This window comes from Bombina bombina, chromosome 3 (genome assembly GCF_027579735.1).
Source record: "Bombina bombina isolate aBomBom1 chromosome 3, aBomBom1.pri, whole genome shotgun sequence".
NCBI classification, from domain to species: domain Eukaryota; kingdom Metazoa; phylum Chordata; class Amphibia; order Anura; family Bombinatoridae; genus Bombina; species Bombina bombina.
In genome coordinates, this window is record NC_069501.1 from 866,612,498 (window position 1) to 866,639,990 (window position 27,493).

The 27,493-nt window shown below is 40.8% G+C and overlaps 1 protein-coding gene across 1 annotated transcript in view; it reads left to right on the forward strand.

Moving 5' to 3' along the window:
- TGDS (TDP-glucose 4,6-dehydratase) overlaps positions 1-27,493 on the forward strand; it is a 465,953-nt gene that overhangs the window by 156,526 nt on the left and 281,934 nt on the right. The window contains exon 4 of the mRNA XM_053707844.1: positions 7,391-7,481. Coding sequence (XP_053563819.1) covers positions 7,391-7,481 — 91 coding nt within the window. The remainder of the gene's footprint in view (positions 1-7,390; positions 7,482-27,493) is intronic.

A 27,493-nucleotide genomic window follows, 5' to 3' on the forward strand; every position in this document is an offset into this window, starting at 1 on the left:
CGAGGCATAGCGGTGGCTCCTTATCTAGATGACATCCTGATACAGGCGTCAAGCTTTCAAATTGCCAAGTCTCATACAGAGATAGTTCTGGCATTTCTGAGGTCGCATGGGTGGAAAGTGAACGTGGAAAAGAGTTCTCTATCACCACTCACAAGAGTCTCCTTCCTAGGGACTCTTATAGATTCTGTAGAGATGAAAATTTATCTGACGGAGTCCAGTTTATCAAAACTTCTAAATGCTTGCCGTGTCCTTCATTCCATTCCACGCCCGTCAGTGGCTCAGTGCATGGAAGTAATCGGCTTAATGGTAGCGGCAATGGACATAGTGCCATTTGCGCTCATGCATCTCAGACCGCTGCAATTATGCATGCTAAGTCAGTGGAATGGAGATTACTCAGATTTGTCCCCTCTACTAAATCAGGATCAAGAGACCAGAGATTCTCTTCTCTAGTGGCTTTCTCGGGTCCATCTGTCCAAGGGTATGACCTTTCGCAGGCCAGATTGGACTATTGTAACAACAGATGCCAGCCTTCTAGGTTGGGGCGCAGTCTGGAACTCCCTGAAGGCTCAGGGATCGTGGACTCAGGAGGAGAAACTCCTCCCAATAAATATTCTGGAGTTAAGAGCAATATTCAATGCTCTTCTAGCTTGGCCTCAGCAACACTGAGGTTCATCAGATTTCAGTCGGACAACATCACGACTGTGGCTTACATCAACCATCAAGGGGGAACCAGGAGTTCCCTAGCGATGTTAGAAGTCTCAAAGATAATTCGCTGGGCAGAGTCTCACTCTTGCCACCTGTCAGCGATCCACATCCCAGGCGTAGAGAACTGGGAGGCAGATTTTCAAAGTCGTCAGACTTTGCATCCGGGGGAGTGGGAATTCCATCCGGAGGTGTTTGCTCAACTGGTCCATCGTTGGGGCAAACCAGAACTGGATCTCATGGCGTCTCGCCAGAACGCCAAGCTTCCTTGTTACGGATCCAGGTCCAGGGACCCGGGAGCAACGCTGATAGATGCTCTAGCAGCGCCTTAGTTCTTCAACCTGGCCTATGTGTTTCCACTGTTTCCTCTGCTCCCTCGACTGATTGCCAAAATCAAACAGGAGAGAGCATCAGTGATTCTGATAGCGCCTGCGTGGTCACGCAGGACCTGGTATGCAGATCTAGTGGACATGTTATCTCTTCCACCATGGACTCTGCCTCTGAGGCAGGACCTTCTAATAAAAGGTCCTTTCAATCATCCAAATCTAATTTCTCTGAGACTGACTGCATGGAGATTGAACGCTTGATTCTATCAAGGCGTGGCTTCTCCGAGTCAGTCATTGATACCTTAATACAGGCTCGGAAGCCTGTCACCAGGAAAATCTACCATAAGATATGGCGTAAATATCTTTATTGGTGTGAATCCAAGAGTTACTCATGGAGTAAGGTTAGGATTCCTAGGATATTGTCCTTTCTCCAATAGGGTTTGGACGAAGGCTTATCAACTAGTTCTTTAAAAGGACAGATCTCTGCTCTGTCTATTCTTTTGCACAAGCGTCTGGCAGAAGTTCCAGACGTCCAGGCATTTTGTCAGGCTTTGGTTAGGATTAAGCCTGTGTTTAAAATTGTTGCTCCCCCGTGGAGCTTAAACTTGGTTCTTAAAGTTCTTCAGGGAGTTCCGTTTGAACCCCTTCATTCCATTGATATTAAACTTTTAGCTTGGAAAGTTCTGTTTTTAATGGCGATTTCCTCGGCTCGAAGAGTCTCTGAGTTATCTGCCTTACATTGTGATTCTCCTTATCTGATTTTTCATTCAGACAAGGTAGTTCTGCGTACCAAACCTGGGTTTTTACCTAAGGTGGTTTCTAACAGGAATATCAATCAAGAGATTGTTGTTCCATCATTGTGTCCTAATCCTTCTTCAAAGAAGGAACGTCTTTTGCATAATCTGGACGTAGTCCGTGCCTTGAAGTTTTACTTACAGGCTACTAAAGATTTTCGTCAAACATCTGCCCTGTTTGTCATTTACTCTGGACAGAGGAGAGGTCAAAAAGCTTCGGCAACCTCTCTCTCCTTTTGGCTTCAGAGCATAATACGCTTAGCCTATGAGACTGCTGGACAGCAGCCCCCTGAAAGGATTACAGCTCATTCTACTAGAGCTGTGGCATCCACCTGGGCCTTTAAAAATGAGGCCTCTGTTGAACAGATTTGCAAGGCTGCGAATTGGTCTTCGCTTCACACCTTTTCAAAATTTTACAAATTTGACACTTTTGCTTCTTCGGAGGCTGTTTTGGGGATTAAGGTTCTACATACAGGCAGTGGTTCCTTCCATTTAAGTTCCTGCCTTGTCCCTCCCATCATCCGTGTACTTTAGCTTTGGTATTGGTATCCCACAAGTAATGGATGATCCGTGGACTGGATACACTTAACAAGAGAAAACATAATTTATGCTTACCTGATTAATTTATTTCTCTTTTAGTGTATCCAGTCCACGGCCCGCCCTGTCCTTTTAAGGCAGGTCTAAATTTTAATTAAACTACAGTCACCACTGCACCCTATGGTTTCTCCTTTCTCGTCTTGTTTCGGTCGAATGAATGGATATGGCAATGAGGGGAGGAGCTATATAGCAGCTCTGCTGTGGGTGATCCTCTTGCAACTTCCTGTTGGGAAGGAGAATATCCCACAAGTAATGGATGATCCGTGGACTGGATACACTACAAGAGAAATAAATTTATCAGGTAAGCATAAATTATGTTTTTTGGGAGTCTAGAGGAAGATCCCAGAGTTCCAAGAGATTTTGTACCCCTGTAGCGCTGACTGTATAAATCTGTTTGAGTTTGCACTGTATAAGTGCCATCACAAATTGTGAGATTTATTCTTTCTTAATTCTGACCATATTGCATATGGATTTCACTATGAGGCGCCTCTTTCTGATCTAGATCATTGAGGTGAATTGAGATCCTTCTCACCATTACACTGCCTTACACCATTCCAAAATTGGTTTCCACCGTCAAATCACATTTTCACAAAAGAACTTTGATTACAAATACATGGACTCTATTTATGAACTATTTTCCTCACTATAATAACCATAATTATGTACATTTAAACAACATTTGTTCTCATATACAATATTTGTTTATTTTTTATTATCCTTTTTTTATTTTATTTTCTGTAATATATTTCACCAGTGCGCCACCTTCCCAGGTGTTCATTCACTTAGGTTTTTCCTGGGAGATTGTAACTACGGACGCAAGTCTATCCGGCAGGGGAGCCGTTTTGCATGCCAGGAAGGCACAGGATCTGTGGATTTAGGAGGAGTCCACGTTACCGATCAATATTTTGGAACTTAGGGCAATCTTCAATGCTCTGAATGCTTGGCCATTACTGGGTTCATCCCAGTTTATCATATTCCAATCGGAAAATATAACTTTGGCAACCTACATCAACCATCAGGGAGGAGCGAGGAGTTCCTTAGCAATGAGAGAGGATTCTCAGATCCTGGAATGGGCGGAGACCCACAACTGTATGCTGTCATCGATCCAAATTTCGGGTGTGGATAACTGGGAAGCAGACTTCCTCAACAGGCAATCTTTTCACCGGGGGAATGGTCTCTCCACCCCGAGGTATTTGCAGAGATATGCTCCAGATGGGGAATGCCGGAGATGGACTTTGCGGCCTCCTGTCTAAATGCCAAACTACCCAGGTATGGGTCGAGATCGAGTGATCATCAAGCAGAACTAATAGATGCTCTAGCGGTTCCCTGGAAGTTCAGACTCGTATGTCTATCTTTTTCCTCCATTACCTCTTCTACCCCGTCAGAATCAGTGATTCTAATTGATCCATCCTTGCCGCAAAGGACTTGGTTCGCAGATCTGGTGGGTATGTCCTCATCTTCTCCATGGAGGTTACCCTGTTGCAGAGTCCTGCTGCTACAGGGTCCCTTCCTACAGCAAATTCTAGATTCGTCTTAGCCAAGAGAGGTTTCTCTGAGAGTGTTATTGACACTTTGATTCAAGCTCGTAAGCCAGTTAATCGACGCATCTACCATAAAGTGTGGCGGGCTTATCTGCACTGGTGTGAAGAGCGTGGTTTTTCTTGGCATAAGGTTAAGGTTGCCAGAAATGTATCTTTTCTCCAGGATGGACTGGAGAAAGTTCTATCTGCTAGTTCCCTGAAGGGACAGATATCGGCCCTGTCGGTGTTGATGCACAAGAGAATAGCGGAGCTTCCGGATGTGCAGTTCTTTAAGGCCCTGACTAGGATCAGGCCTGTGTTTAGAAGGGTGGCTCCGCCTTGGAGTCTCAACCTTGTTCTTCGTGTGTTGCAGCATTCTCTGTTTGAGTCAACACATAATGTTGACATTAAACTGTTATCCTGGAAGGTTCTGTTTCTGTTGGCTATTGCCTCTGCTTGCGGAGATGCAATGTGACCCCCCTTACCTTGTTTTTTACGCCGATAAGGCGGTTTTATGTACTGTTAGGTTTCCTTCCTAAGGTGGTGTCAGATCGTAACATTAATCAGGAGACTGTTGTTCCTTCCTTGTGTCCCAATCCTTAGTCGGCGAAGGAACGTTTGCTCCACAATTTAGATGTGGTTCGTGCCTTGAAGTTTTATCTTCAGGCTACTAAGGAGTCAAGACAATCTTTATCTTTGTCATCTATGCAGGTAAATGTTGGGGTCAGAAGGCCACTACGTCTTCCCTGTCTTTCTGGTTGCGGAGTGTCATCTGCCTAGCTTATGAGACAGCGGGACAACAGCGTCCTGAGAGGATTACGGCTCATTCCACTAGAGCTGTAACTTCTACCTGGGCCTTTAAGAGCGAAGCCTCTATTGATCAGATTTGTAAGGCGGCTACCTGGTCCTCCTTACATACTTTTCTCCAACATAGGTGTGTCCGGTCCACGGCGTCATCCTTACTTGTGGGATATTCTCTTCCCCAACAGGAAATGGCAAAGAGCCCAGCAAAGCTGGTCACATGATCCCTCCTAGGCTCCGCCTACCCCAGTCATTCTCTTTGCCGTTGTACAGGCAACATCTCCACGGAGATGGCTTAGAGTTTTTTAGTGTTTAACTGTAGTTTTTATTATTCAATCAAGAGTTTGTTATTTTGAAATAGTGCTGGTATGTACTATTTACTCAGAAACAGAAAAGAGATGAAGATTTCTGTTTGTATGAGGAAAATGATTTTAGCAACCGTAACTAAAATCCATGGCTGTTCCACACAGGACTGTTGAGAGCAATTAACTTCAGTTGGGGGAACAGTGTGCAGCCTCTTGCTGCTTGAGGTATGACACATTCTAACAAGACGATGTAATGCTGGAAGCTGTCATTTTCCCTATGGGATCCGGTAAGCCATGTTTATTACGATTGTAAATAAGGGCTTCACAAGGGCTTATTAAGACTGTAGACTTTTTCTGGGCTAAATCGATTCATTATTAACACATATTTAGCCTTGAGGAATCATTTTATCTGGGTATTTTGATATAATAATATCGGCAGGCACTGTATTAGACACCTTATTCCTTAGGGGCTTCCCAAAGCATAAGCAGAGCCTCATTTTCGCGCCGGTGTGGCGCACTTGTTTTTGAGAGGCATGGCATGCAGTCGCATGTGAGAGGAGCTCTGATACTTAGAAAAGACTTTCTGAAGGCGTCATTTGGTATCGTATTCCCCTTTGGGCTTGGTTGGGTCTCAGCAAAGCAGATACCAGGGACTGTAAAGGGGTTAAAGTTTTAAACGGCTCCGGTTCCGTTATTTTAAGGGTTAAAGCTTCCAAATTTGGTGTGCAATACTTTTAAGGCTTTAAGACACTGTGGTGAAAATTTGGTGAATTTTGAACAATTCCTTCATGTTTTTTCGCAATTGTTGTTTATTGCGGTAAAAGGAGAGGTCAAAAAGCAACTTCTACCTCTCTCTCTTTTTGGATTAAAAGCATCATCAGATTGGCTTACGAGACTGCCGGACGGCAGCCTCCCGAAAGAATCACAGCTCATTCCACTAGGGCTGTGGCTTCCACATGGGCCTTCAAGAACGAGGCTCCTGTTGATCAGATATGTAGGGCAGCGACTTGGTCTTCACTGCACACTTTTACCAAATTTTACAAGTTTGATACTTTTGCTTCTTCTGAGGCTATTTTTGGGAGAAAGGTTTTGCAAGCCGTGGTGCCTTCCATTTAGGTGACCTGATTTGCTCCCTTCATCCGTGTCCTAAAGCTTTGGTATTGGTTCCCACAAGTAAGGATGACGCCGTGGACCGGACACACCTATGTTGGAGAAAACAGAATTTATGTTTACCTGATAAATTACTTTCTCCAACGGTGTGTCCGGTCCACGGCCCGCCCTGGTTTTTTAATCAGGTCTGATAATTTATTTTTTTAACTACAGTCACCACGGTACCATATGGTTTCTCCTATGCAAATATTCCTCCTTAACGTCGGTCGAATGACTGGGGTAGGCGGAGCCTAGGAGGGATCATGTGACCAGCTTTGCTGGGCTCTTTGCCATTTCCTGTTGGGGAAGAGAATATCCCACAAGTAAGGATGACGCCGTGGACCGGACACACCGTTGGAGAAAGTAATTTATCAGGTAAACATAAATTCTGTTTTTCTAAATTTTACAAGTTTGATGTGTTTGCTTCGGCTGAAGCAGCTTTCGGTAGAAAGGTTTTGCCGGCTGTGGTGCCCTCAGATTAGGGTCCACCTCTTTTTTGTTCCCTCCCGTTATTCCTTCAGTGTCCTCTGGAGGTTGGGTATGGTTTTCTCAACAGTAAGGAATGAAGTTGTGGATTATCCCTGCCTTATGGAAAGAAAACAAACTTTATGCTTGCCAGATAAATTCCTTTCTTTCCTGGCAGGGAGAGTCCACGACCCCGCCTGTAAGATAATTTTGTTTGGGTGGCTCCATTTTTATAATTTCTTCTGGCACCTTTATACCCTGATGTTTCTCCTACTTTACCTTGTTCCCTCGGCCGAATGACTGGGAGGATAGGGTAAGTGGGAGGGATATTTAAGCCTTTGGCTGGGGTGTCTTTGCCTCCTCCTGAAGGCAATTGTATTTCCCAACAGTAAGGAATGAAGTCGTGGACTCTCCCTGCCAGGAAAGAAAGGAATTTATCTGGTAAGCATACATTTTGTTTTTCAACTAAGGATATCAAGAGATGAAGCAAATTAGCTAATAGAAATAAAATGGAAAGTTGTTTAAAATTGCATGCTCTTTCCAAATCATAAAAAAAATGGGGTTTCATGTCCCTTTAACTTTGGAAACTGCTAACTAACTGTACTATATCTTTTCTCAACATGGCAGCCATTTAGTAAAATATTTTAATGTGGATATAAGAATAAAATGGTTTTAGAGTAGTTCTGTCCTTTTATATAGCAAAACAACATTTTGTTTTAATTTTTCCATAGGGTGATGTCTGCGACTCGCATTTCATAAAGCATCTTTTTGACTCGGAAAATATAGACATTGTGTTACATTTTGCCGCACAAACCCATGTAGGTGAGGAACACATCTATGGATTTTTTATTTCTCTGTTTCCAAATGTCCACATTCTTACCTAATTCTGTTTCATTTCCTGTTTTATTACTTTCTTTCATTAAAGCCTCTTTTATTTTCTTTCTCCCCAATTTTTATGTTGAGAAGCCATAGAAACAATATATGTCTCCCCTTGATTTTATTAGACATAAAGAGACCTAAAGATCAAGGTCTACATGGTGACGTATAGGGCTACAAACCCTTACTCAAGGGTTTGTAGCCCAAAATATATAGCCACGTTGACCTTGATCTTTAGGTCCTAATAAAATTAAGTGGCAACATATATTGTGCTGTTGGACTAAGTTAATTCTACACTTTTCTTGGGACAGTGCAATAACCCCTCCATACTTGCACATACAGAGAGTTTTGGTGAATTGCTGGTAACTATATCTGTGTACTGGATAATCCATAGAAAGTCAGTGGCTATATCCTTTGTAATAGTTTGTTTATATTATGTTACTTTCATTTCTTTGGTATCAGAATCTTAGTTTCAGCCCAACAATAAGTCAGGACACCAATTCTTAAGAAATTAACATGAAACCAATGTGGGATTTAATTGTGAAGTTTGAAGTATTTGAAATAAATGAATTATTGGTCCTTTTATTCAAAATGTTCCACATTAAAAAAGGTTATTTAATTAATTAAACATTTTGTTATTATTAGGCTGAATAAAACCACATTGGCATTTAAAAATATTTCTTTCCTATGGCATAGAGAGTCCACAATGTCATTCCAATTACTAGTGGGATATTCAACTCTTGGCCAGCAGGAGGAGGCAAAGAGCACCCATAATCCCCAGTCATTCTCTTTACCTCTGTCAATGGAGGATGTGCAAAGATGGTGGCTGAAGATATTTATTCCTTTTATGGGTACTTTTCCCTGCAAGCAAGGATTGAGGTTATGCTGTGTCCATGTCAATCTCTTTAGTAAGAGTAATGGTGGCTATTAGCGGTTAGAAATCGGCGAGGTGGTCCTTGCTTTATTTCTAACATTATTGCTACCCCTTAAAGAAAGCCAGGGTTGGTTACTCTGCTCTTTCTCTGTCTAAAGGTCCCTGTTGGCGGTCAAATGAGGCTATCAGACCTGCAGCTGCTGTGACTGCTCCGCAGCAGACGTTACCTTGAGGGCAAGTCCTTTCTTATATATTTATTTCTCTGGAAAGAAAATGGATCAGTACTAAGAATTCAAGGACTTAGTGGGACCTGTGACCTCCTAAAGAGGTTTGTACATTTCTTATATTTATCCGTTTTTTGGATATAATGCGGCTGTGCAGCTATCTGGCCAGGGATTTTGCCGCCCCGTTTCTGGATAATTTTCCAGTCAAGCCCAGGACTTATGGTGTGTGGGGACTAAGGGTCATGGTGACTTATTCCTTCCTCCTTTTATCCCTGTATTTTCCATCATTTCGGACTTTTGAAGTGCTTGCTTTTTATAATGACTCATATTTACTGTAGATGTGTGTGTTATGTAACTGCCAAGCATGAAACTCTGTTAGAATTTATTGCTGCGCAGTTAGGATTCAGACCGTTGTAACGGCCATGTTTTTCTCCTCTACATTTAGTGATTGCAACTGTGTGAATGTTTTTCATTTCTCACTATGTACACATCCTTCCTCTCAAAGTACCCCTTAGCCTACGATGTGTTGGGAACTCTTTGTGTTTGCTCAATTTTGCAACCTGATGCTTATTTAGCCGATTGTAAAATATTTATTTTAGTGCTGCTTTAATTGAGATAGATGCAGCGTCCTCCTGAGGGGTATGAATGTTCAAGGAGAGTGCTCTGGGATTTAAACTCCCTGATCTCTTAGCCCAATCTCCTTATTTCCCTAATGTGAGGGGAACTCAATACTTCTAAGGGTTTATTTATTTAAACTGTTATCAGTTATGTCGCATCATTCCCCTTTCGTACGGCTGCACCTCCGCTGCTTAGGAGCTGCAAATTGTGCCGGTTTTTCATGTGAAGGAGGTTCCACAGGCGGTATTTGGCTTGATTTTCCTTTATTAAGGGACATATTTAAGTATTATATTATGTGGCTCAATGCGCATTTTTACACTATGTTTTACGTTTTCTTGAGTGCCATGTAATCTAGCTCAGTGGTGGTTCATGTTATTTATTTTCCCACCTTGGACTGTAGAGCTGGCGTATTTTATTTAGAGATAAGGGTTCTCAGCTGATCCCTGTGTTACTCTGTGAATTGAGTCTGCAGATCTTAAGTACATTCGACTCAATATTCAGCCACATAGCTAAATAACAAGATTTTATTAAAGCTGTCTTTTAATTTGTGCTTTTTCTTTTATGCATAAATGTTTTTGTGCTGTGCCAACTTAGTTTTTTCTGTTGTTCAGAAAAATAGAGAGGTTTAGACTGCCATCTGGTGACCTTTTTTTGGTAATTTTCTTGAAATTTCTCTTATATGGAGTTGATTTCTTGATATCTAGATGCCTTTTTATTTAGTCCTAAATGTCTATTTTAGGACTCTTTTAAGATCTTATTTATTCATATTCTAGTTATAAGGATATTTTTTTGTTGGACGCTCTTTTACTATAAGAGTGTTTTCTGTTGAGGTCTCTGATCTAATATTTGATCATACCTTTTCTAATTTATGTTCATGATCTATGTTGTATCTCTCATATTGAGGTGATTCTCCTGATATCTATGTCATCTGGATTTTTTAGGTGACATACATATATTTATTTTCGTGATCTCTGGGCACTCAAGGGTGTCTGTGGCATCATGTATCCTTTTTTATCAGATTATTTTTAGATTATATAGACTCTAATATGCTTATTTCATACAGTGTTCATATTTCTTTATATGGACTCAATATTTTAATGTCTTCATATTGAGTCGTTTTATTCTTATGTCTGTGACATACAGTTGTGCTCATAAGTTTACATACCCTGGCGGAATGTATGATTTCTTGGCCATTTTTCAGAGAATATGAATGATAGCACAAAAACTTTTCTTTCACTCATGGTTAGTGTTTGGCTGAAGCCATTTATTATCAATCAACTGTGTTTACTCTTTTTAAATCATAATGACAACAGAAACTACCCAAATGACCCTGATCAAACGTTTACATACCCTGGTGATTTTGGCCTGATAACTTGCACACAAGTTGACACAAAGGGGTTTGAATGGCTATTAAAGGTAACCATCCTCACCTGTGATCTGTTTGCTTGCAATTAGTGTGTGTGTATAAAAGGTCAATTAGTTTCTGGACTCGTGACAGACCCTTGCATCTTTCATCCAGTGCTGCACTGACATTTCTGGATTCTGAGTCATGGGTAAAGAAAAAGAATTGTCAAAGGATCTGTGGGAAAAAGGTATTTTAACTGTATAAAACAGGAAAGGGATATAAAAAGATATCCAAGGAATTGAGAATGCAAATCAGCAGTGTTCAAACTCTAATCAAGAAGTGGAAAATGAGGCGTTCTGTTTGATAACATACTGCATTCATCTTGCCATCAATTCTGACCAAATTCCCAGTGCCTTTGTAGCTCACACATCCCCAAAACATCAGCGATCCACCTCCGTGTTTCACAGTAGGAATGATGTACCTTTTATCATAGGCCTTGTTGACTCCTCTCCAAATGTAGCGCTTATGGTTGTGGCCAAAAAGCAAAATTTTGGTCTCATCACTCCAAATGGCTTTGTGCCCGAAGGTTTGAGGCTTGTCTCAGTGCTATTTGGTGTATTGTAAGCTGGATACTTTGTGGCATTTGCGTAGTAATGGCTTTCTTCTGGCGACTCGACCATGTAGCCCATCTTTCTTCAAGTGCCTCCTTATTGTGCATCTTAAAACAGCCACACCACATGTCCTGTATTTCACCTGAAGTTATTTGTGGGTTTGTCTTTGCATCCTGAACAATTTTCCTGGCAGTTGTGGCTGAAATTTTAGTTGGTCTACCTGACCGTGCTTTGGTTTCAACAGAACCCCTCATTTTCCACTTCTTTATTAGAGTTTGTAAAATGCTGATTTGCATTCTCAATTCCTTGGATATCTTTTTTATATCCCTTTCCTGTTTTATACAGTTCAACTACCTTTTTCCGCAGATCCTTTGACAATTTTTTTTCATTCCCCATGACTCCAGAATCGTCAGTGCAGCACTGGATGAAAGATGCAAGGGTCTGTCAGGAGTCCAGAAACTCATTGACCTTTTATACACACACACTAATTACAAGAAAACAGATCACAGGTGAGGATGGTTACCTTTAATAGCCATTCAAACCCCTTTGTGTCAACTTGTGTGCATGTTATCAAGCCAAAATCACCAGGGTATATAATATTTTGATCAGGGTCATTTGGGTAGTTTCTGTTGTCATTATGATTTAAAAAAAAGTAAACACAGTTGATTGATAATAAATGGCTTCAGCCAAACACTAACCATGAGTGAAAGAAAAGTGTTTGTGTTATCATTCATATTCTCTGAAAAAATGGCCAAGAAATCATAAATTCTGCCAGGGTATGTAAACTTATGAACACAACTGTATATTTTACCTTCCCCTTGAAGATAATTTATTTTTTAATGATATATAAGCTGGAAGCTTATTTAAGAAAGAGTATATCCATCAGAATGGCAACCAGTTACAAGGTTTGCTATGATTGTAGGTACAGCCTCTTTTTGGTGCAATCTATTTTCTGTGGAGTCTACCATACAGGAGATCTAGGATGTATCTGGGCTGTAGACTTCATCTAGGATGCCAGCATGGTGCAATCCAATTCTCTTTGAGGTCCGGTCAGCCCTGGTATAAGGGGTAGCAAGCCAAGAGACCCTTCCACTGATTCAAAATCAGCATGAAGAGGTCTGCCCCCGAAGTGGAGGACAGGCTTTCCTTTTTTTCAGCAGGCTTGGATACGCAAGGTCTTAGATCTCTTAGATCCTTGGGCTATGGATATAATATCCCAGGTTTTTCAAAATAGGATTCAAGTCTTGCCCTCCAAGGGGCAGATTTCTCCTGTCAAGACTATCCTCAAACCAGGTAAAGAGGGAGGCCTTCTTAAACTGCGTAGAGGATCTATTCTCCCTGGGAGTAATTGTTCCAGTTCCTGTAGAGGAACAGAGTCAAGGATTCTGTTCAACTCTGTTGGTGGTTACCATCCTAGACTTAAAGTGCCTCAACAAATTCCTCAGGGTACCATGCTTCAAGATGGAAACTATTCGTTCCATTCTTCCATTGGTTCAGGAAGGTTAGTTCATGATGACCATAGACCTGAAGGACGCATGTTTACATGTTCCCATTCACAGAAATCACCCGTTTCTAAGGTTTGCCTTTTTGGTCAAGCATTTCCAGTTTGTTGCACTTCCGTTTGGTCTGGCCATGGCTCCCAGAATATTCACAAAGGTTCTGAAAGCTCTATTGGCAGTGATCAGATCCCAGGGAATTGCTGTGGCACCTTACCTAGACGACATCTTGGTTCAGGCGTCATCTTTTCAACTAGCAAAATCTCTTACAGAGATGTTGTTTTCTTTTCTACGTTCCCACGGTTTGGAAAGTGAGTCTGGGAGAGTTGTTCAATAATTCCAGCTACAAGAGTATGTTTCCTAGGGACAATCATAGTTTCTCTGTCCATGAAGATTTTCCTGATGGACGTCAGAAAATCCAAACTTCTTGCTTCTTGCCTTTCTCTCCAGTCTGCTATTCGTCCATCAGTGGCTCAATGCATGGAGGTGATTGGTCTGATGGTAGCTTCCATGGACATCCATTCCTTTTGCTTGGTCCCATCTGCGACCGCTGCAGATTTGTATGCTAAGTCAATGGAACGGAGACCATTCAGATTTATCGCAGAGGATAAATCTGGATTCCCTAACAAGAGACTCTCTCTCGTGGTGGATTTCACAGGAACATCTGTCTCGGGGCACTTGCTTCCTGAGACCTTCTTGGGTGATTGTGCGGTCAGGTCCTGTGGTCTTGAGAAGAGTCTTCTCTTCCCATAAACATCTTGGAGTTGAGAGCAATCTTCAATGCCTTGACAGCTTGGCCTCAATTATCTTTAGTCCAGTTTATCAGATTCCAGGCGGACAATATCACCTCTGTGGCTTACATCAGCCACCAGGGAGGAACTCTGAGTTCCTTGGCCATGAAGGTGACGACTCGCATTCTGCAGTGGGCGGAAGCTCCCAATTGTCTCCTATCGGCCATCCACATTCCAGGAGTGGACAATTGTGAGCGGATTTTCTGAGCAGACAGACTTTTCATACTAGGGAGTGGGCTCTCCATCCGGAAGTGTTCTCAAGGCTAACCCTCAGGTGGGAGGTTCCGGAGTTGGATCTGATGCTGTCTCGTCAAAACGCCAAGCTTCCAAACTATGGATCAAGGTCAAGAGATCCTCAGGCCGCTCTGATAGATGCCCTGGTGGTTCCTTGGAACTTTGGTCTAGCATACCTGTTTTTTCCGTTTGCTCTCCTTCCATTAGTCATTGCTTTTATCAAACAGGAGAGAGTGTCTGTGATTCTAATAGCTCCTGTCTGGCCTTGCAGGATCTGGTTCACATATCTGGTAAAGATGTCATCTCTATTGCCTTGGAGGTTACCTCTGAGGAAGGACCTTCTAATTCAGGGTCCATTCCTCTATCCAAATCTAGATTCTCTGAAGCTGACTGCTTGGAGATTGAACGCCTAGTCCTGTCTAAACGTGGGTTTTCTGAGGCGGTCATTGATACTATGCTTCAGGCTCGTAAAACCTGTTACTTGTAGGATTTACCTTAAGGTATGGCGTAAATACCTTTTTGGGTGCGAATCTCAGTGTTTCTCCTGGAGCCGGGTGAAAATTCTCCAAATTTGATCTTTTCTTCAGGATGGCCTGGAGAAAGGTTTTTCAGTCAGTACTCTGAAGGTTCAGATTTCTGCACTGTCTATTCTTTTGCACAAATGTCTGGAAGATTTACCAGATGTTCAAGATTTTGTTAAGTCCCTTGTCAGACTCAGGCCTGTGTTTAAAACTGTTGCTCCTCCTTGGAGCCTTAACCTAGTTCTTAAAGACTTGCAGCAGGGTCTGTTTGAGCTGATGCCTGTTGATATAAAATTGTTATCTTGGAAGGATTTGTTTATGCTTGTTATTTCTTCCGCTCGCAGAGTGTCTGAGCTTTCAGCTCTGCAGTGTGATTCCCCATACCTTAGTTTTCATGCATAAGGCAGTCCTTCATACTAAATTGGGGTTTCTCCCTAAGGTGGTGTTAGTCAAAACATTAATCAGAAAATTGTTGTTCCTTCTTTTTGTCCTAATCCTTCTCATAAAGGAACATTTTTTGCATAACTTGGATGTTGTGCATGCTCTAAAATTTTACCAACAAGCTACTAAAGATTTGTGGCAATCTTCTGCCCTGTTTGTTGTTTTCTCTGGAGAGCGTAAGGGTCAGAAGGCCACCTCTATTACCCTTTCCCTCTGGTTAAGAAGTATGATTTATTTTGCTTATGAGACAGCTGGACAGCAGCCTCCTGAGAGAATTACCGCTCATTCCACTAGGGCTGTCTCCTCATCTTGGGCTTTCAAAAGTGAAGCTTATGTAAAACATATTTGCAAGGCGGCAACATGGTCCTCTTTGCATACTTTTTTAAAATTCTACAAATTTGATACTTTTGCCTCGGCTGAGGCCTCTTTTTTTGGGAAAAAGGTTCTTCAAGTGGTGGTGCCTTCTGTTTAGGTCATCCAGTCTTGTTCTCCCTCCCTTTTCATTCTGTGTCCTCTAGCTTGGGTATTGGTTCCCCATAATTAGAATGACGTTGTGGACTCTCCATGACATAGGAAAGAAAACAAACTTTATACTTACCTGATAAATTTCTTTCTTTGGGGGCATAGAGAGTCCACGCCACCGCCCTCTTTTTCATTATAATTCAGCAGTTTTTTTGAGTAAACATCAGGCACCTCTATACCCTTGTGTTTCTTCTTTTTCCATTTTCCTTCGACGGAATGACTGGGGATTATGGGTAAGGGAAGTTGCACTTAACAGCTCTGCTGGGGTGCTCTTTGCCTCCCCCTGCTGGCCAGGAGTTGAATATCCCACTAGTAATTGGAATGACGTTGTGGACATGCTTGGAAAGAAAGAAATTTATCAGGTAAGCATACATTTTGTTTTCTACTTACAGATTTTTATTTCTGAGCTGATCTAGCTGCTCCACATCACTCTGTTCCCCTCACTTCCTGTTCTCTCTGTTGGTATCCTCCTCTTTTCACGCATTTGTTGAACAAATAATAACAAAATAAAAATAACAATTAGTTATTTGTTTGGAGTTGAAAAAAAAATGTGTGTGTTTTACTATGTGCAGTGTGTTTAAAAATATAAAAAAAAGTGTATACTCAGAAAACAATTACAATTTTCTTTATCACAAAGAGTGGAAGAGTGGTCTGGCTATTTTTCACTTTCCGAAATATACTGCACTTTAAAAATTCCAGTGCTTGACATGGTCCAGATTACGAGTGGAGCACTATTTAGTGCTTTTGCTCTCCCGCTAATTGCGATAGAAGTAAGCTTTTTGCGCATGTTGGGTTGCGCTCATATTATACCTTGAATGTTAAAAGTTATCTCTCTTGCGCTAACCCGATTTGTGCAAAAAGCTGAACTTCCAATATTGCGCGCAATAACCTATTCCCCCATAGAAGTCGATGAAGAAAAAAAGTGGAAAAAAACCCTACTCAAACCCAATCGCATATTCTCAAGTATGCTAATCCGACATAACAATATGCATATTTCACATTCCAAAGTTCTTCACATTGTAGAATATGTTCTAATAATTTATACATACATATTTCTACATATATCTGATGGTATTTTGGTACAATATATATCTATACCTAAATAATAAAAACACACACACACACATATATATATATATATATATATATATATATATATATATATCTCAGTCCTTTTAAACAGGGTCACCCTCCAACTGGTCACCTGCCTGGGTGCAAGAATACCAATAATAGACAGCAAAGATGATGCACTCTCAGGTCTTTTTGAACAAAAAGCTTCAGTTTAATGAAACGTTTTCGGGGACAACCTCCCCTTCATCAGCATCATGCTGATGAAGGGGAGGTTGTCCCCGAAAATGTTTCATTAAACTGAAGCTTTTTGTTCAAAAAGACCTGAGAGTGCATCATCTTTGCTGTCTATATATATATATATATAAATATATATCCAAATTAAGAATTGCAGCACTCTCACAAACCTTTGAAACTATTCATACTAGAGTGCAACAGGAATATTATAAATAAATTAAAAGAATGCACTCTCTGGATTTATAAATTCACCAAACTTTACTGCGTGACGTTTTGAAGTTTTCACCCCTTCCTCAGACAAAAAACAATAAATAACAATAAAACAATATAAAGACATCTATAATCCCCTCCCCACAGTGCTCCACCAATAACATGTTAACAGAAGAAAGGAAAAGGCGGCACTCCAGGCTTGTGAAAACAACAGAATGTTTATTCCAAATACACAGTCGCTACACACTTGGACACCAAACATGCAACGGAAGAAGGGGGCATGTCCTTAGGACACACCCCTTCTTCCGTTGCATGTTTGGTGTCCAAGTGTGTAGCGACTGTGTATTTGGAATAAACATTCTGTTGTTTTCACAAGCCTGGAGTGCCGCCTTTTCCTTTCTTCTGCTTCACTGGGGTGACTTTCCTCATATGGTGAGCACCTCTTCCGTTTCAGCAGTCCGTGGAGCCAATAATTCTAATTGGGGTACGTTGTTGATCCCTGGAGACGCCTGTGTGAGCTGCGCTAACCACTTCCTGCAATAACATGTTAACCTATTAGCATATCAATCAACTTATTAGTCACCATTAATTATATGCTAACAAAATAATGTGCCAATCAAATTTCATTATTAAAGCTAAAAGTACCACCTAGTCATGTTTGAATGTGTACAACTACAAAGTGTGTGTGTACGTGTGTATGTATATATATATATATATATATATATATATGTACAGAACTTATTATTAATGTGTGTAAGTGCGTGTGACTAAATATATACCTGCACGGCCTTAGCATAAAATCGTAATCTGCTTAATGTGAACAAAAGCCAGGGAAAATGATAGATTAAGGGATTTACTAATTCATCCATGTATTGGTCAATATATTAATCAAGACCCAGTGTGTGGTAGTGTGCAACTTTGTATATCTATATGAACAAATACCAAATATAGGGTTTCTTTACAGACTGTATGTTGTTCGTGTTAGTAGCCCAGGACGCATCCATATCGTTACCCTGGTGTCACTCACTTGCTGATTTTGTGGGCTCAAGGGGGCGGGGCTTAACCAACGTGATCATCACACTCGCAGCTGTAAAGCTCAGCAAGACAACCAATAGCTGAGCGTAGAGAGTAAACAGTGTGGGTGTTTGTAAACACCAAATACCTGTGAATGGGGCTTATGACTTCACAGAGCTGTCACCTAACTGGAATCCCTAAAAACAAGTACCCCTCATATTACCCTATTCATAAGAACAAGTAAATGCGTATGTGTGGTGGAGGAGTGATGCTATACAATGCCACTATATTAAAGGGACAGTCTAGGCCAAAATGAACTTTGATGATTCAGATAGAGCATGTAATTTTAAACAATTTTCCAATTTACTTTTATCACCAATTTTGCTTTGTTCTCTTTGTATTCTTAGTTGATAGCTTAACCTAGGAGGTTCATATGCTAATTTCTTTCCTTGAAGGCCACCTCTTTTCAGAATGCATTTTAACAGTTTTTCACCACTAGAGGGTGTTAGTTCATGTGTTTCATATAGATAACACTGTGCTCGTACACATGAAGTTATCTGGGAGCAGGCACTGATTGGCTAAACTGCAAGTCTGTCAAAAGAACTGAAATAAATGGGCAGTTTGCAGAGGCTTAGATACAATATAATCACAGAGGTTAAAAGTATATTAATATAACTGTGTTGGTTATGCAAAACTGGGGAATGGGTAATAAAGGGATTAGCTATCTTTTAAAACAATAAAAATTCTGGTGTAGACTGTCCTTTTAATACACTGGTTTAATACTTACTCAGCACGGTTTAGGGAATTTCCCCAGACAAAATTTATACATAAGTAAACGTCTACGTGGTATATATGCTCATAATATACATTCTACAGAAATATGATAATGAAAATATAAAATATGATCATGAAAATATAAAATATAGAAATATCTAATCTCTACGTATGCTATTGTATATACTAAGGAATTATGCATCTTACACCTTAAAGAAACCTAGGCAAGGAGAGTATCTATCTGTGCACAAACAGAATCTATACTATGTGGCTTACTAAAAAAACATTATGTCCTAGCATTACATACTCACTAATCAGAGAAAAGAGACCAGAATAAATCATGAAATGTTACATGAAATAATTTACATAAAGCAGTGCCAATCAATATTGGCATTGAGACCCTTCGGATACAATGTATCAAATCTAAAAATCCATCTGGCCACAACCTGCAACAACTTCTTCCTGTCACCCCCTCGACTGAGAGCGGGGACTTGGTCTATCAGAATAAATCTTAGGTCTTTGACCGTGTGCTGGTGCTTCCAAAAAATGTTGTGGGACTGGTTGATCAGTCTTGTTGGTGCCTGATGGCACTCCGATGGTTAGCCATTCTCTTCCTAATATCGTCATCAGTCTTACCCACATAATGTTTCCCACACACACAGCTCAGTAAATAAACCACAAACTTGGTTGAGCATGTCATGTAGTGTCGGATCTTATACTGTTTGTTCGTATGAGGGTGCCTGAACGTAGAACTTTGTATCATGGCACTGCAAGTCGTGCAGCTTGGACATCTGTATGGTCCTTGTTTCTTGGTCCTTAACCACTGTTCCTGCTTATAGCAGTGTGTTGGATCTGTTTTCATCAAACATCCTTTTAAATTGCTGCTTCTTTCATACCCCATTCTTGGCATTGTGGTATCTTTGAATGGTAAAGTGGGGTCAGTTTGTACCACCCACCAATTCTTTTTTATACTGTTCGCCAATAGATGGGATGTAGGTCCAAAAGTGGTGGCCACCGTAACCTTCTCTTCTATGCTCCGTGCCTCCTTACCAGCAAGTAGAGTGTCTTGATCCATTTCAATGACTTACTCTTTAACTGAATTTATCAGTTGTTTTGCGTATCCTCTCTTAAGGAATTTCTCTGTCATATCTTGTACCTGAGTGGATGCCTTATATGGTAGTTAATGGTTCCTAATTACCCTCGTCAATTGAGCCTTGAGAATGGCTCTGATCAATGATCTAGGGTGATTACTAGTTGCTAGAAGGAGTTGCGGTTCCTGGGTTTCTGATATAGTGTCATAGCCAGTTTAGTGTCATTCTTAAATATCCTCAGGTATAAAAAGTCCAATCTTTTCCAAACTGTATGCAAGTTTGAATTTCACTGGAGTATTCATGTTGTTGAGTTCTGAACCCCATCCTTCAAGCTCGTCCTCCTGCCCATTCCAGATTAGGAAGATATCATCAATGTATCTTTTGTAAAATAATACACACGGATTATCATATACCTTCATCATAATTGTTTCATAGTTAGCCATATAGAGGTTGGCATATGAAGGGGCCATACTTGAGCCCATAGCTGTCCCTGTACGTTGTATGTAGAAGGTAATCTCAAAGCGGAAGTAGTTATGTGTTAAGCATAGGTAGAGAATTCTGCAAATGTATTCTGGTTCTGGACCAATATAAGGGTGTCTCAATAGAGCTTGTTCTACTGCAGTTACTCCATCCGAGTGTGGAATGACGGTGTACCAACTGTTTACATCTATTGTCACCAGCAAATGTGAAGGTCCTAATTCAGGTATGTTGGCAATTAGTTGTATCATATCAGAGGAATCCTTGATGTAGGAGTTTATCCTACCCACCAATGGTTGTAGGAAGTGATCAATCCATATTGATAGTGACTGGAATAGGGAGCCCTTGGCCGATACGATCGGTCTTCCTGGAGGGTTCTCAAGTCACTTCTGGATTTTAGGAATCGTGTAGAGTATTGGGATGATAGAATGTGGAACCATCAGCCAGTCATAGGTAGTTTGATCCATCTGTCCTCTCTAGACCTTCCAATAAAATGAGCATGATTTCTACTTGGAATTTCGTAGTTGGATTCTTAGATAAGGGGCTATATGTGGTGGTATCCATCAGTTGTGACATAGCTTGATCCATCCATCCTCTCTCTAGACCTTCCAATAAAATGACCATGATTTCTTCTTGGAATTTTGTAGTTGGATCCTTAGATAAGGGGCTATACGTGGTGGTATCCATCAGTTGTGACAATGTCTTCCTTGTAGTCCACGTAATCTAGGATAACCAACGCCCCACCCTTGTCAGCCGGTCTGATGACTATATTAGTATCCTGTGCAAGATAGCCAATCGTTCTTCAGCAGAGATGTTCTGTTTAGCCTTGGTATTAAACATGGTTTGCATGTCTTGTGTGACCAAGCGCATTAACAGTGGTAATATGTTCAAATTGGCTGGTCTAATTTTTAACAAAATAATGTGCCAAGCAAATTTCATTATAAAAGCTAAAAGTTCCACCTAGTTATTTATTTATTTATTTTTGTATGAGGAAGGGGTGAAAACCTCGAAATGTCACGCAGTAAAGTTTGGTAAATTTATAAATACAGAGAGTGCCTTCTTTTAATTTATAATATTCCTGATGCACCCTGGTATGAATAGTTTCAAAGGTTTGTGAGAGTGCTGCAATTCTCAATTTGGATAGATCACTTATATTCACCACCCACCCACTGGTGAAGGATCTCCTCTACCCCAGTACCATCACTTCACTATTACACAGATACACTGGTGCACTTATTAACATATTCACTTGGAACATTGCATGCTACCTGCAAGGCTCAGGCAACATGGAAATAGCTGTGGTTAATGCCACCCACGAAAACCCACAGACAGAGGTGGAAGGAGCCGATGTATTGTCACTCACTGAGGAGGATGCAGCTAGGATACTGTTTGATACAGTAATAACAGATACAACAGGACCCGAATCAGCAAATTCAATATATTTGCAACTGTTGAAAATAAAACAAAGAGAGACTGATCTTCAACTCCACGGAACTTACTTATCAGAATATTGCAAACGGAAGATGATCCCAAGAGCAGTCAGAGTAAGAAATGTCCCTATCATTGGTAGACCCAATCCGGAATTCTGCAAGAAATGGTGGCAGTGCTCAATAAATGTTTTTTGGACTTGATATTGCTGGTTATAGAGGAAGTCAGAGCACAACTGGGGAAAGTTAAAAATGAGATCAGCCAATTTAAACATATTAACACTGTTACATTGCAGAAGAATACATCTGAGGACTGGTTCAATAAAATGACCGCACAGATGACAGAATATAAGGAAGTGTTAACCAACTTTAAGGACAAAAAACACCAGTATGTTATAGAGGACTACAAAGAGAAAAAGATCTACAAATGGACACTAACCCCTGAGGAGCATATCCCCTACTTGCAGAGGTGATATACCAGACGTCAACTTAATACGATTGACAGTAGCTCAGGCTCAGACACTGAGGTCCCCTCATCTTCACAACAACCCCAACAGATTGCTGCAGGATTCCAGTCTTTTTTAGGGGTGACTACCAGGTCCGGCCACAGAAGCAGAGAAGGACGCACACAAGGAGAGGGGGGTTCTGCAAGAAGACCACCTCCACATGGATGAATGAGGAGGAACTAGTTATTAATCTCAGCTCAAGAACCATGACTGAACATGAACTTAAAGTCCTCAATAGGGGCCTTAATTTCATTCCAACAGCACAGACCAGACCGTTTGATATATGGTTGGATCTGCATAAATTAAAGCTGACTTTGAAATGAAAAGAGTTCTTCCAACTAAGTACTAGGGAACCAGATGCTAAGTTATTCAAACGCCCCAGTACATTTGACCCAGTACAATTGAATCCAAGCATTAAAACTTACATGCGCTTGGTCACACAAGACACGCAAAACATGTTTAATACCAAGGTTAAACAGAACATCTCTGCTGAAGAGAGATTGGCTATCTCCAATCTTGCACTGGATACTAATATAGTCATCAGACCGACTGACAAGGGTGGGGCGTTGGTTATCCTGGATTATGCGGACTACAAGGAAGACATTGTCACAACTGATTGATACCACCACGTATAGCCCCTTATCTAAGGATCCAACTACGAAATTCCAAGATGAAATCATGGTCATTTTATTGTAAGGTCTAGATAGAGGATCGATGGATCAAGCTACCTATGACTGGCTGATGGTTCCACATCCTATCATCCCAATACTCTACACGATTCCTAAAATCCATTGGAGACTTGAGAACCCCCCAGGAAGACCGGTCATATTGGCCAGGGGCTCCCTATTCCTTTCACTATCAATATGGATTGATCACTTCCTACAACCGTTGGTGGGTAGGATGAACTCCTACATCAAGGATTCCTCTGATATGATACAACTAATTGCTTACATACCTGAATTAGGCCCTTCACATTTACTGGTGACAATGGACGTAAACAGTTTGTACACCGTCATTCCACACTCGAATGACACTGAGATGTGTCTATGTACTTTGATCCTTTTCAACTAAAAGACATTTGCTATGTATTTCAGAGCGCTCTGTGTGTACTATACTCAAATCTCCCGCATTGGGGTTGACAGCGAGGAAACCCCTTAACTGATTGGCGGATCGAGACCACGTTATGGTTCCAATTACGTCACACGCCGAAGGCTCCACATCGAGTGAGAGGAAGAGACCACTGCGAGCAGGACCCAGACGCCTAAAGAGGTGATACTCGTTCCCGGTCGAGACTTGGAAGAAGAGTCTGTCCGGATGTAAGGTCCTTATACTTATACAAAAGTGTGGAACGAACTGTGACTTTGTTAACGGTATAAATAAACCGTAATAATCTGGATTTATTAAATTCTGAAATATACCAACTGCCTTTGTTAATGAACTTTTCTGTGGCCTTAAATCCGTTTGACATAGAACGATTGGAAAGTTTTATAAACTGGATTTCTTGACTTTTGTTTTATATTATTAGCTTTTTAACCACCGGTGGTTTTGTGTTTATTATCAATTGTTTGTGTTTATTATCAATTGTTTGTGTATATCATTTTAACTGTATTTATTAAATAATATATATACTAATTTATTAGACACATTGAATTATTTTTATCCCTGATATTGATAGACCTTTTATTAATTGTTTATAAATAGCCCTATCCAATATACCTTAGCTCTCTAGCGCCGCATCCAGTTTCCTTTAGTCATTCCACACTCGGATGGAGTAACTGCAGCGGAACAAGCTCTACTGAGACACCCTTATATTGGTCCAGAACCAGAATACATTTGCAGAATTCTCTACCTATGCTTAACGCATAACTACTTCCGCTTTAAGACCACCTTCTACATATAACGTACAGGGACAGCTATGGGCTCAAGTATGGCCCCTTCAATGGCCCCTCTAACAATTATAATGAAGTTATATTATAATCCATGTCTATCATTTTACAAAAGATACATTGATGATATCTTCCTCATCTGGAATGGGCAGGAGGACGATCAGAACTCAACAACCTGAATACTCCAGTGAAATTCAAAATTGCATACAGTTTGGAAAAGATTGACTTTTTAGACCTGAAGATATTTAAGAATGACACTAAACTGGCTATGACACTATATCAGAAACTCACAGACCGCAACTCAATCCTTCTAGCAATCACCCTAGATCATTGATCAGAGCCATTCCCAAGTCTCAATTGATGAGGGTGATTAGGAACCACTCACTACCAGATAAGGCATCCACTCAGGTACACGATATGACAGAGAAATTCCTTGAGAGGATACACAAAACAACTGATAAATTCAGTTAATGAGGAAGTCATTGAAATTGATCAAGCCACTCTACTTGCTGGTAAGGAGGCATGGAGCACAGAAGAGAAGGTTACGGTGGCCACCACTTTTGGACCTACATCCCATCTATTGGCGAACAGTATAAAATAGGAATTGGTGGGTGGCACAAACTGACCCCACTTTACCATTTGCAGATAACACAATGCCAAGAATGGGGTATAAAAGAAACAGCAATTTAAAAGATCTTTTGATGAAAACAGATCCAATACACTGCTATAAGCAGGAACAGTGGTTAAGGACCAAGAAACAAGGATTATACAGATGTCCAAGCTGCACGACTTGCAGTGCCATGATACAAAGTTCTACGTTCAGGCACCCTCATACGAACAAACAGTATAAGATCCGACACTACATGACATGCTCAACCAAGTTTGTGGTTTATTTACTGAGCTGTGTGTGTGGGAAATATTATGTGGGTAAGACAGATGACGATATTAGGAAGAGAATGGCTAACCATCGGAGTGCCATCAGGCACCAACAAGACTGATCAAACGGTCGCACAACATTTTTTGGAAGCCCAGCACACTGTCAAAGACCTAAGATTCATTCTGATAGACCATGTCCCCCCTCTCAGTCGAGGGGGTGACAGGAAGAAGAAGTTGTTGCAGGTTGAGGCCAGATGAATTTTTAAATTGGATACATTGTATCCGAAGGGTCGCTAATCTGGGAGTTAGTTTTGTGCAATCTATAGGGTGTCAGATACCACCTGCTAATGAACTTTATGTGCATCTCTTGTATTATGGCCGAGGCAGTGGCCGCTATTCTAAATGATTTAATCCATGTTGAGTCATCTCCAAAAATGTCTAATTCAGTATTCCAGGATCTTACATAATTCGGTAATGTTTTATCACTCGGGAGTAGTAAGATTTTGTATATTAATGAGATTGTATGTCTAGGTGGGTTGTCTTGTGTACATAGTTTTTCAAATGTGGTGAGCTCTCTTTGCATGTTTGACTTTTGTCTGTGTGTAGATATATAGTGAATCAATTGCGCTCGAGCTAGCCAGGAAGGGAATATTTTCACATCCCACTGTTGTAACTTGTCTAATGGAGCTATTGTCCCATTCTCTATTGCAAAGTATAATGTGCCTTCTCTAAGTCTGTATGAGGGCTTATGTATTGTAATAGGGTTACCCAATGGTAAATCTGTGTTTTCTCTTATTGGCAGCATCGGCCCCACTCTGGTTGATATGTGTGAATTGGTAGCTATCGTCCTGTCCCATTCTTTAAATATTTCCATTATGTTAGGGTATTGGTGAAGTATATCTGGCCGTTTTCTGGGTTCTGTCCACGCCAGTGAGGCTGAGTTACCTCTCCCCAGAATATGGTTGTCGATGTGTACCCAGTCCTTTTGACCTGTGTTGTGGCTCCATTCTAGTATCTGCTGTAATAAGATGGCTCTTCTATATAATGTCAAATTTGGTACCCCCAAGCCCCCCCGTTCCCTTGGCAAGTACATAGTTTGTCTTTGTACCCTACTTCTATTCCCGCCCCATATGAAGTTATCAATTGTTTTTTGTAATTGTCGTAGGAATTGGTTAGGTATAGGGATCGGCAATGTCTGAAAGAGGTAGAACAGTCTGGGTAGGATGTTCATCTTAATTATACCTATTCTGCCTAGCCATGACAGGGGTTTACAGTTCCATGAACATAGATCATCTGAAATTTCTTTTTTAAGTTGCGTATAATTATATTTGAATAGAGAACTAGGATTTGCTGTTAAGTAAACCCCTAGCTATTTTATTTTCTCTAAAGCTATTGTTAGACCGTACTCAGCGGCCAATTGATGTGTCAAGTTTGGGGGGGAGGTGATATTAAGTAGTTCCAATTTGGAGATATTCAAATGGAAATTAGAAAATTGGCCATAGGTTCGTAATTCAGATATTAGAGCCGGTATAGAATGTTCAATGTCAGTCAGGGAAAATAGAATGTCGTCGGCATACATCATCAATTTATGCTCTTTTTCTCCTATCTGTATGCCTTTTATCTTATTGTTGGATCTGATTTTGTAGGCCAGGATTTCAAATGAAAGGAGGAATAGCAATGGGGAGAGTGGGCAGCCCTGACGGGTTCCATTGGTGATGGGGAAAGAGTCAGATAGTGTTCCATTTACCTTTATTTTTGCATTAGGGCCTGAATAGAGGGAAAAGACCATATGAAGAAAATTGTCTCCGAAATTCATACTGTGCATGGCCTCTTTCAGAAATGTCCAATTTACCCTATCGAAGGCTTTTTCGGCATCGGAAGCGAATAGGGTCAGTGGGTTTCTATGGTGAGTTACATAATCTATAATACGTTGGGCTCTAATGGTTTTATCTTTGGCTTCTCTGCCTGGTACGAAGCCTACCTGGTCTGTGGAAATGAGTTTAGGTAGGTATTTATTTAGTCTGGTGGCTAATATCTTAGCTAATATTTTTACATCTGCATTTAGGAGTGAGATTGGTCTGAAATTGCTGGGTTTATCAGGCGTTCTTCCTGGCTTAGGTAATACCGCAATATGGGCCTCTAACATTCTGGTTGGTAAGGACTTAGTATCAATTAATTTGTTGAATAGGGTTAGAAGGTGTGGCATAAGTATAGATTTGTAAATCTTGTAGTATTTGATAGAGAACCCGTCAGGGCCAGGGCTCTTTCCAGGAGGGAGATCTTTAATTGCTCTGCTAATTTCTTGTTCAGATATTGGGGAGTCTAACTCCGCTCTCTCTTCTTCATTAAGCTTCACTATGGGGAGATTTGTCATGTATTCAGCTATTGTTAGGTGGTTATCACGTGATTGTGGTGTTGTTGGAGTAGTTAAAGTGTTTTTTAAGTTGTTATAGTATTGTCTGAATTCCTCTGCTATTCCCTTACGGTCTTTTATTAATGAGGAGTTCTCTCCTTTCAGTGAATGTATATAGGACTTATATTTTTTGCGTTGGGTGGTCCTGGCTAGTAGTTTACCCGGTTTATTCCCCTGATCGTAGTATAATTGTTTAATATATGAGGCCTGTCTCTGTGATTCCTGCAAGAGAAAATCTTTTAAATATCTTCTGGTCTGTGTGAGTTCTGCTAAAATCACATTATTATGCGGTTCTTGCTTAT